This window comes from Coffea eugenioides, chromosome 11 (genome assembly GCF_003713205.1).
Source record: "Coffea eugenioides isolate CCC68of chromosome 11, Ceug_1.0, whole genome shotgun sequence".
NCBI classification, from domain to species: Eukaryota; Viridiplantae; Streptophyta; class Magnoliopsida; order Gentianales; family Rubiaceae; genus Coffea; species Coffea eugenioides.
The window spans coordinates 36,946,754-36,958,645 of record NC_040045.1 but is presented as its reverse complement, the minus strand read 5'-3'; the positions used below and the strand labels follow the sequence as shown (position 1 = coordinate 36,958,645).

The 11,892-nt window shown below is 32.9% G+C and overlaps 2 protein-coding genes across 2 annotated transcripts; both read right to left on the bottom strand.

The window, feature by feature from the left end:
- Positions 1-2,620: 2,620 nt before the first annotated feature.
- LOC113752470 (probable LRR receptor-like serine/threonine-protein kinase At3g47570) lies at positions 2,621-4,306 on the bottom strand. The gene is made up of 3 exons (XM_027296580.1): positions 3,376-4,306; positions 2,880-3,237; positions 2,621-2,750 (listed from the first exon to the last, which is right to left on the bottom strand). The coding sequence occupies exons 1-2, from the start codon at positions 4,304-4,306 to the stop codon at positions 2,885-2,887; spliced, it is 1,284 nt and encodes a 427-aa protein (XP_027152381.1). The 3' UTR covers positions 2,621-2,750; positions 2,880-2,884.
- A 5-nt stretch (positions 4,307-4,311) lies between these two features.
- On the bottom strand, positions 4,312-8,834 carry LOC113752469 (LRR receptor-like serine/threonine-protein kinase GSO2). Its single transcript, XM_027296579.1, has 3 exons — positions 8,822-8,834; positions 8,159-8,230; positions 4,312-5,366 (listed from the first exon to the last, which is right to left on the bottom strand). The coding sequence occupies exons 1-3, from the start codon at positions 8,832-8,834 to the stop codon at positions 4,312-4,314; spliced, it is 1,140 nt and encodes a 379-aa protein (XP_027152380.1).
- Positions 8,835-11,892: the final 3,058 nt, after the last annotated feature.

Below are 11,892 nucleotides of genomic sequence, written 5' to 3'. Positions count from 1 at the left end.
AAATTTTTATTAAAAAAATAGTCCATAAACTTTAAAAGAAACAAAATAGAGAAACAAAATAGCACTTTCTTCTCTATCATAAAAAGAATTTATATTCCTAGTAAAACATTATGAAAAATACCATATTACAGCAAAAGATTTATTGTTATAATTAATTATCAAATAACAAATATTGATATGAAAAACTTGACACTCTTTTTGTTTAGAAAAATAAATTGAACTTTGTAAGATAGGAGCATTTTAAGGTATTTATTAAAATTTTTACTCTATTTTTTGCTCAGAATCTTCGTGCATTTCAATCAATCACTTGCAAGATATTTCCTGCCTACCAAGGATGATTTATTCCTCATGTTGGACTTCGTGGTAAGCGGATTCTTCTTTCTAGATAGTGATACATAGTTATGGAGACTTTTAAACAACTTTTCTTGTCATCTGAGTCTATTTAACCCTAATCCGGGGTTGATACTAAAGTCACCTAATTTTACCATCTTGACAAAGAACACAAGGGTCGAAATCTATGTCTCTTCTTTCCATCTGACTTTTCTAAAGTGAAGTGTAGAGAAAGATAAGTAATTATCTGAGTTTTCTGGCTCCAGTCTGTAGGAGATAAAGACCTTACACTACCATCACTGACTTGACTTAGGCCTGCAGCAACTATTTTCTTTTTTCTTATATCCTTCCTGTTAATTGGATGGAAAGAAGCGAGAAATAGATTGGAGATTTTGACTCAAGACCTAGACCTGCTAAAGGTCTTCACCTTCCCCCCTCCCAAAAAAAAAAAAAAGAATTTCTTCCTGCTGTAGTTATTATCTTTTTTCTTACACGCCTCTACAATTTCAAGTTCCAATTGCACCGTGAACTCTATCATCACTTGTGTGTGTGTGTCTGTGTGTGTGTTTTTTTTCTTTCCTTTCCAATTAATTGCACCATGCAGCACCCTTATTTCTTTCTCTTTGTAACCATAGTGGATATGTGGATGAAAAGCATACTTGGTTTTGATACCAATGCACACCTTAATTGTGTGTAGTGAATAACTATCATTTTCATTGCATACCTTAATTGTGTTATTTCACATTATTTGTAGCCTAAAATTTTTTCACATGTTTCAGTTTTGGCCAATAAGTTTACACAGTTGACAAGAATTTATTGTAAAACTATCAATTCCTTTGCCAAAATTAACAAAATAGAAGAATTACTAAACAACACCAAAATCCACTGAGAGAATGCTTTACAAAATACTGAAGCACTGAATGGGCTCACTTGAATTCTATAGCCCAAACGGTTCTAAGAAACAAACAGGAAAACAACCATACATGGATCCATGGCCCATCCATCCATCACGCATCAAATATCAAGTGTGTCATGGACACTATACATTTAAGTCATGAGTCCCAAAACTGAAAATTAAACCTTTCAGAAATGCTAAGAATAAAAACTAATCGTATATTCCTCTGCATAAAAATTTTTTTTCTTTTTCTTTGATGGTCTGAAGAATATTTTACTGACTTGGCATGGAGAAATAAAGAGCATTTCAGAATCCAAATTTGATTCTATGAGCAATTAATCAGCCAATTTGGCGATTGGAAGCATATACAAATGTCTGTGGAACTATAATTATTTTAAGTCATTTTTTAAATTTGGAGATTTATAATGTAATTTTTATTATTTTTCAGATCTGTTCTTTGATATCCGTGTATGTTTGATGACGTATTTTTTGTCATTAGTACAGATTTTAAAGAAATTATGATATTTTTTCAAAAAAAAAAAAAACCCGGAGGGGATGGAAACGGCTGAATTTTTTTAATCTCCAATGTCAAAGGAATGTATGAATTAGATGGGGAATTTCCAATGTCAAAGAAAATGCATGAATGAAATGTTCCCAAATCACCTACAATCTAGTGAAGAGCTATTTAACAAATGTTCCCACACAAGAAAAAATATATATTCCCACAGCTCAAGGAAATGGTACATCGTTATTATTCACAATCTCCCACCATCGTCAACACCAATTACAAATTTGAGCTTCAGGTAACGCTTAAAAAGTGTTATTAATTTCTATTAGGTAGTAATTGTTGGACATGAAACTACTTTGCTCTCTCTGTTATGTGCACCTTTAAAATGTAATTTGAAAAAAAATAAGTTTTTTTTTAACGCATGTCCAATCGACACTCGTTAACACATCCACATTCCATCCAATCTATCATGTATATATATATACTAACAATTACTACCATCCCTTACATTTATACATTTTTTCTAATTAATCCTTCTGCATTTTTGCACTTTTTTTAAATTAATTTTATATTTCTAAAAATCTAACATCTGAAATACATCTTAACGAGAGCACCCATTAGACAGACCGATAAAATAAATACATGAATCTATATGCCATATGCATGCTCTGTATTTACAAATACATATGCCTACGTGTATCTCTACATGGTGATATATATCGACGATCAATTTGTTTCTCATTTATTTGCAAAAATTGAAAAAGGGAAAGATGGATCAATAACTGAAAGTAAATAATCAACTTAATTGCAATATATGTATGTCAAACAAAAACACCAAGTAAAATGCTTGGGCTTTCATAACATATAAAATGGGATTATGAACTTGAGGTCTCCATATCTGTAAACAAACTTATTGGTAAATACAACATATCTCATTCCTGTTTTGAACCATAAGCATTTCGGTGGTGCACAAAGTCAAGACTAAGAATTCCCCAAATACATTTGCGCCTCAGAACTCTGCAACGTATTCAGGAGAAAAATGTAAGTACTACTTGAATGAATAGTAATCCTTGGATTAAGCTTTTGTTATACCGTAAGATTGAAGAAACAGTTGCTATTGGAAATCACATAAATAATGGTTTATACCTGCTTCAAGGTACGATATCTTTGATAAACTGAAGTTTGATCTTCTGGAGCGCTCTTAGAATCTCTTTCATGTTTATTCTCTCCTCAGGAACATATGTTGTACAACTTAAACCAACTTGCAAGATAGATGATATGCATTCAATCTTCCTTTGTACCAGTCCACCTTCATGATGAAGTAAATCTACATCTATAACCTGAATGATGGAATCCGGTAAGCAATCTTGTACCCAACGCCTGAGGCTTAACTCCTCCGTAAACATCTTATCCTTCGGCTTTCTTTTTGTAAATGTTTCCATCAATGTAATCCCAAAGCTGTAAGCATCACTACTTGTTGAAACCAATCCTTCCAATCCATATTCTAGCATCAGTGTTTGAAAATCATTGTCAAAGTCTTTTTTTCAAAGTTCTTATATTGCACATACCGTACTAGTTGTTAAAGTTGAAACATTAATTTGAATGACATAAAAAATTCGAAATTGTAATCAAGAAAAGTCACCTGGGGCAATATATCCAAATGTAGCAAGAGTCTTTGTTTGTACCATAGATTCTCCATCTCCCAACAACTTTGCAATTCCAAAATCACAAACATGCCCAACCATGTCTTGATCCAGTAGAATATTGCTAGGCTTCAAATCACGGTGAACTATAGGAGTTGAATAACCATAATGGAGATATTCCAAACCACAAGCCACATCTATCATAACATCCAATCGTTGCTTCATGTTTAAGAAATGATGGTTTGAATGAAGCCATTTCTCAAGGCATCCATTGGGCATATATTCAAGCACCAAGGCCTTAAAGTCAGGGCTAGAGCAAGCACTAATTACTTTAGTTAAATTTCGATGACGAAGGCAGCTTAAGACTTCACATTCTCTGTCAAAGCTTTTAAATGCACCTTCTAGTTGCAAATCAAATACCTTTATGGCCCAAACCATCCCATTTTCACAAATTCCCTTGTAAACTGAACCAAAGCTCCCCGAGCCAAGTAAGTTGCTCTCGCTGAATCCATTTGTTATTTTTCTAAGTTCATGGAAGGATGCCCTTTCAAATATCGCCATGAGAATCAAGTTCCGAGTCGGAGCTAGAGTTTTCTTTCTCAACTTTGACCGCATCAAAAAAATTGAAATCACCAAGGCTAATATGACAGATCCTGATGCCAACAGAACAATCATGACTATCCTTTTTGTCCCTGATTCATGTTGAAATGTACTTGTACAAGGTTGGCGCCAAGGAGCACCACACAATGCTTCATTTGAGAGAAAAGATAGGTTCGTGAAATTTGTGAATGGTCCTCCATGAGGAATCGGTCCTCTCAATCTGTTGTAAGACACATTAAAGTATTGGAGATCTGATAGTACCTGTAATGAGTTGGGAATTTCACCTTCCAGATTGTTAAAAGATAGATCCAAATGCCGTAATTGCAGCATATTCTTCAAGGAATCTGTATCAATCCTTGTAGCTTGTTATGTTCCAAGGCGAGTTCTTGCAAATCCTGTAGTGTTCCAACAGTGCTAGGTATCCCACCCAAGTATTGATTATTTGAAAGGTTCAAATAGACTAATGCCTTCAAGTTTCCAATTTCCGCAGGCAAAGAACCTGTCAAACAATTTTCAGACATGTCCAGCCCCAAAATATCTCTAAGGCTCCAAAAGCTTGTCGGTATCACAGAACTTAAATTGTTAGAATTGAGATAAACATATCTGAGTGTTGTAACATTTCCTAAACCAGAAGGCACCACACCAGAAAGCTTATTATTTGCCAGATATAATCCTTCTAAGTTCAACAAATAACAAAGCTCACTTGGAATAGCTCCTTGTATCTGGTTGTCAGTTAGATCTATCATCTGAAGCTTCAACAACCATTTGATTGTAGTTGGAATTACTCCTGTCAAGCTATTGGTTGCAAAGTTCAGCCCTATCAAGTTGCTCAAATTACCAATCGAACTTGGAATTTCACTTCTGATTCCACAACGAGTGGCATCAATGAATTCGAGTGAGCTAGAAAGATTTCCAATAGACTTTGGGAGGAAGCCATTAAGAGGATTCTCATTTATCCACAACCTTCTTAAATGTTTGCAGTTTGATAGGGATATGATGAAGCTCAACTCTGTGGATAGCGAGTCCTCAGAAAAATCATTTTGCGATATAACAAACTGTTCCAGTAATCTCAAGTTTCCAAGAGAACGAGGAATTGCACCAGTAAAATGGTTCACACCAAGGTCTAGCATTCTGAGCCTAGAAGCATTTGAGATAGATGTTAGTATAGTTCCAGTCAATTCATTTCCCCCAAGGTAGAGTCCCTCAAGATTGGGTAAGAAAGCACCTATAGTTGATGGAAGCTTGCCTAACAAATCATTCTCTGCGAGAGAAATAAGTCGTGTAGTTGAACTATTGAAAAGTTTCAATGGGATGGGACCTCTTAACCTATTCGACTCCAAGATTAGTAGTTCCAACTTGCTAAGATTACCAATCTCTTGAGGTATTATACCTGACAAATCAAATTGGTAAAAAAAAAAAAAATTTGAAGATTGCTTGTTGTCCTACTTTTAGAATAGATAATGAGAAGTTATATTTTTGTATTTACACCTATTAAAAAATATTCTTTATTGTATCTCTGTATAGTCTAATCAATATGAATATTTGATTTCAAGCATGTATACATTAATACAAATACCATTAGCATTACTAGTGATAAAGGGCACACTCAGCTTACGTGCAATTTAAAAAAAAAATCACTTTTTATACAAAAGAAATTGGTATAAAATTTTAATAAGTGAAAAACTTTGATCTTTTAAAAGCTTTTTTAATATTATTATAATGTTTGTGGTTGGTTATTGGTGAAAGTTAGTTGTGCTATTGGTTGATAATACATAGGCAACATGTTAATCAGCTAATAAAAGTATAATTAAGTGATGTGATGATAATGTCGAAAAATTAGAAGTGACAAATATGATCTAATTAAATTTCACCTATATGCACTTCGGTTATTATGTCATCAATTCATTCACATTAATTTGGTCTAATACCATTACAAATGCATTTTTTAAAATTTCTTTATGTTATATCCGCAAATATGATAAACAATCATGCAAAAACATATCATTTCTCCCACGAATATTCCATCTCAACTAATTAATTAACCATTCATTTACTCCTTTATAATTATTAATTTAATAATTAATAATCATTTCTCCTAGGATTGGTTTAATTAATTGTACATATTAATTTATGATCATTTTCCTCCTACCCGTGATTGGTTTAATTGTTCTCCTCAACTGCTTCAACCACTAACAAGTTGCTTATTTAATCCCTATATTTTCAGACTTGAATCAGGTATCGACTCGGTCAAACTTAAGAGTCAATGAGTTCGATCAGATTCGATTAGGGGTTGAACCAGATGATATCATAAATAAAAATTATTTAAAAATTAAAATATTGTACATAAAATATCTAAGAGCATGTTAATATTAATAAAAGTATATTCATATATATTTGATATTTCAAAAGTATTTAACAAGAAAATACAAGAAAATTAGAACAATCAAATAGCAATTTATATTATTCAATGAACATTAACAAATTTAGAATTAAAATTATAGACTTGATTGAAAAATAACACCAAACTTTAGAATAATATTTATAAAGTACAAAATATTTGAGGTATATTAATAGTTTTTAACAATCTGAAGGTCAAAACATAATATTAAAAATGCTTTGACCCCACATTACACTTTCCCATTTCATCCTCTACTCCTGACGCATTGCATAGAGCACAGCTACCAGAGTTTCATCATCCTCTTTCTTTGCAATTCTGCAACTCCTTTCTTCTTCTTCTTCTTCTTTTAATTTTATTTTCATTCTTATTTTATTAATTTTTATTCTCAATCTTATGAAATATCAAGCTTATATCTTTTCTTCAAACCTTTCTCTTCTTCACTCCCTTTTTTGCATTTTTGGATCTTTTTTTCTTTTGAATACAAATCTTAGATCTTGTTTAAAAAAAAATGCTAAAACATTGATTTTTGATGCTTGAATTGAAGTGAAAGAGGAGAGAGCTCACAAGGATTTGGAGTTAAAGGTACGGAAGGAAAAAAATTCAACAAAAAGGAAAATAAAAAAAACCCAATTTTTACCGATTCTTCTGGTTTTGACCAAGTCTCTAATAACTCGAGCTTTTAAGATAATTCAGATCGGATACTTGGCTGATTTTCGATTCAATCAATTGGACCGATCGATCCGATCTAAGTTTAAAAACATGCCTTAATTCCCCAACTCTGCCCACCATAACAAAAGTTCCACATTTTCAGCTCTCAATCATTTTTATGTCCACTCAATCTGTGCCCCACAACCTTGTCACAACAATACCTCGTTATTCTCAACTTGTACTGAGCCTTACGTCTTTCAGTAAAATTTACAGTAATCCAAACCGCTTTGACGTCAATTATTGTATTCGTGTCTTTCATATACTTGATCCGTACTCATGGGTACTAACTGCTATCCCATTTTGTAGAATTTTTGCCTAGGAAAGTAGTAGCCAAAGCATGACAACATGGCAAAACTTTTGTATCTCACATATCTGAAGTCAAGTAGCTGAATTTAATGAAAGAGGAAGCATCTCAACAAATTCAGGGGCAAAGACAAGAAAGCAAGTGGTATAATTCATTGACAATGTTGGAAATGACAAAACATTTTGAGACTGTTTCAAACGAAATAACATGACATTGTCAACAGAGGCATAGAATTATACAATTTCCTCTCTCCAAGCATTCACTCTTTCTATCTCTTTGTACCCTCTCTCTAAGTGCTTCCTCGTCTTCCTATTTCCCATTGTATCATTTGTTAGGCCCCTATCAATATCTCAAAAATGTGGCAAGCCACTTTTAAGTGGCTTCCAGACGAGCGCACTCGTTTGGATCGGTAGGTGATTCACTCTTCGATTTTTACTTAATCTTTTCAGGTCTCCCTTTCCTGTAGTATAGAATAGATATAGATCTATCATAGCGAAAAAAAAATCAGTATCTCTATATTTGAAGTGCAATCAATTGGAATTTGAAATTGAGTTATAGATGTAGGCTGTAGCATATTGAGATCAAGCTGATCAAAATCGTTTTAGCTCATGCAGTGCACTGGTATGACTGACCAATTGACGTATGAGAAAGAGTCCAATTTGATTTGTATTTGAACTCGCTTGACTTCAAGTTCAAATTCAAGTTTGAGAAAAGTATGCTAATGATGGAATAATGAAATAGATCTCATGTCAAAATGTATCTAGTTTTTTACCTGTAATATTAGCACGCTCCATGCTTAGTATCTCCAAATTATAGAGATTGCCAATGATTTTTGGAATTTCACCTGCCAAAAATCACGGCATGATGATAAATATAATTAACAGTATGGCATAATTATATGTATAATATATATATGTATGTATATATATTTAGGAATTCTAAGGATCTTCAGTCAAGTTTCAAACAGTATCACGTAAATCTCCCGTATATATTGGCAAAATGACGATTACATACACCCCCAAAAATTGAAGGTCATTTTGGTGGCAATCTTTATGCATATGTCAATGGATTTTTAAATGTGTGCATAAATTAGAAATAAAATTGATATAAAATCTAAATATGCATATCGAAATTAATATTTTTTACATTTTCTTTCGTAGACGGTAAAGCCATGAAGTTTCAAATGTCTGAAAATGGTAAGGGGAAATTACACAAAAACCCCCACGTGGCTTGAAAATATACTTTTAACATCCTTATGCTTTGGATTCAAAGGCAAGAGAGATGGAATCCATCAAAACCAATGGTTTTGTACAAAAAGACAACTCTACCCATTAATATACATAGTGTTAATTCGTTCTTCGTTCACAAATTTATTTGTTACATCAAACAAAATTGTGTGTATGGCATAGTCATTAATCCCGGCCTAGACATCAACCTGACAAGGCCATTGGTATAACAGGTTAGCGACTTAACTATAGATTTACTGACCCAGTCGGTGTTTCTAAAATATTGTACAATAAAATATTTTAATTACTAAAAACATTATAATTATTAAATTACTAGTTGAACAGGCCAGCATTTTAGATTTTACCAATCGAATTGACGAATTATTGACTAGTTAACGATTTCCTTCCTCGTTCAGTCCAACTACTAATCCAAGATCACTAAGTTGACCAATTGAACTATCGAGTTAGGTGAGGTTAGGTTTAGTAACTCTGTTCTTTTATTTTCTAACTTTTATCTTTATTTTGTTGAAAACAAAAACTTCTTTATTCAGTTGAAGTTTGCACCAATACTCAAGTAGTTAGCGATTATCAGCAATAGTGTATGTGATGTAAATTTTTCATGCTCTTATGAGTTTAGTCTCAAAATCCTCTAAAACCCAATGAGAATTTTCTCATTGGGTTACGAAGGATTTTGAACAATTTTCAAGGATTTTCAGTCTTAATCTGCACTCTACACAATAAAATTAAACCAGTTAGTCATGGACGACAATTGCCGGCTATAATTAGTTACTTTAGTAATGTTGTTGCAAATTTTGATTGATTAAGGAAGAATATTTTTCATTTTACATCTTTTGACAAAATAAAGATGAAAAAGTTGAAAATAAAAACATCGAAACATTGCAAACTAACAATTCAGTTTGAAATAAATAAAGATAACACACAGAATGGGGCCAAAACTGGAAATACTTTCAAGTAAGAAACATAATTAAGAAAAAGGATGAATTTACGTTATGTATGTTAATAGAGTTGTCTTCTTGCACAAGACTGTTAGTTTGTATGCATTTCATCATCTTTGCTAGAGGTGTCAAAGTGGGTGATTTGGGCTGGTTTGAAAGGGTTGAAATAGGTAATGGGTAATGCGTATATGTGAATCAACCCATTTATACCTCTTTAATTAGATGGGTATAAATGGGTAAGTTAAAAAATGAGTTGAGTAACCCAATTACCCATTTGTAACCTATTTATTTTACCTTTTTGTAAACTTATTTAAATTCATTTTTGCAAACTAAATTATCAATTTATTTCACCCTTTACACCCATCATTAGTTTTAAATATTTATTTGTAATGCTCAATAAGCCTAATTACCAATTTTTTCCCATCCATGTTCTATATCGTAAAATTGCATACTATTTAATAATTGAACAATAAGAATATAAAAATTTGAACTAAGTACTATGAAAGTTAACATAAAAACTTTATCAAAAAATTTTGAACCCCTAGCATTTTTTTGGTCTGTAAATTTAAAATTTCATTTTGGAAAGATAGGAAAGGAGGCTAAAACTTATCATACATTGGTAATGTTGAAAAATAAGCAAGTTAACAAACAACGAGAAAATAAAATGATAAGATAAACCAACAAATAATAATAATAAATTAAACAAACGTAGTTAACATCATGACAAAATGAAAAATCTGGAAAAAAAATTAAGTAGGATATCTATCTGTGTAAAAGATGTATCAAATATTTGTTAAGGCTGAAAAATAAAACATTCTACTGTATACAAAGTTTCAGCAATATTAATGCATGAAAGTCTCCAACAATGAATTCATTAATCAAACACAAGTCTCAAATTTCTTCTAAATGGGTGGGAGAAGAATGGAGGTTTGGAGAAGACAATTTTAAATGGGTTAATTGGGTTTGATGGGTTATCGAATTATACCCATTTTAAAAAACTTAATATACCCATATCCAATTATTTATGAGTGGGTATGCATAAATTTAGTTAAATGGGTTTGATTGTCATCTATAATCGTAGCTTTCAATCTAAATTGCAAAGGGTTTAGCTGTGTATTTCTAAACCGCATGGCAGTTAGAGGTTAGAGTACCACACCCCATGGGGTTCTTGAGTAATGTCTCCAATTTTTAACTATTATTACCTATGTGAAAACATCCCCATATAATCCTTGATGAACAAATATGCAAAAAAGAAGGAATCATTGCTTATATACAGTCTACCTAAACATTAAGTTTCAACTTAATCTATTTAAACATTAAGTTTAAGTGTTTCTCCACACATACGCATCTAAACTCACAACCCTACAAGCATTTAAATCTGCGGTCAATTGGTGCTCGAAATACACAAGAATTTTTCAAAACAAAGTGAACTTGGCAGCTTACCTGTCAGGTCGTTCCCACCCAAATATAATTGTGTAAGCGTGGTTAGATTCCAAATTTCCTTTGGTATATATCCTCGGAATTTGTTGTAAGACAAGGATAAAACTTGGAGGTTTGAACATTCTCCGATGCCTGATGGAATTTCACCTTCCAAGTTATTAAGTGATAAGTAAAGCCCTTTAAGTTGTGGGAGATAATTGCAGATATGTGCTTGGAGGGAACCCGATAAGCTATTATTGGTAAAACCAATAACTTGCAATGAGGAGAGGTTAAACAGAGCCAGTGGCAGAGGGCCTACAAGTTGGTTAAATTGAATTTCCAAAAATTTCAATTTCGGTAGAGCCCTGAATTCTTCTGAAAGATTTCCAGTAAAAAAGTTGAAACCCAAACTGATGGTCTCTAACTTTGTGAAATTAGAGAGCCTGCCTGATAATGAACCTGAAAATCCGTTATCTCGGAAGGATAAGTATCGGAGTGCACTCAAACATCCCAACCATGATGGAAATTCCCCTTCAAAGGCATTACCTTTCAAGTTGATGTACTTCAATCGGCGCAGACGAGATAGCCCGGTTGGAAGGTGTCCATGAAAGCTGTGACTAGGAAAGAAAGATTTCCCAGTTCTGGAGGTATGGTTCCTACAATTCCCATGTAAGAAAAGTTGGCGAGTGTTACAAGTGATTCCAATCCAGTTGCAAACAGAGGAAGAAGTGGACCAGTTGGTAGAGATAATCCTTCGGGGATCGAAAATGGCGGCTTTGAAGGCAAGAAGAGCATTCAGATCACTAGCACTGTTGTTATGGTTGTTGGCTACAATTATGCTAGCTGAGCTAGTTGTGACAAAATGCAACAGTACCAAGGCTCCAGCGAAAAGAAAATAAGTTCTC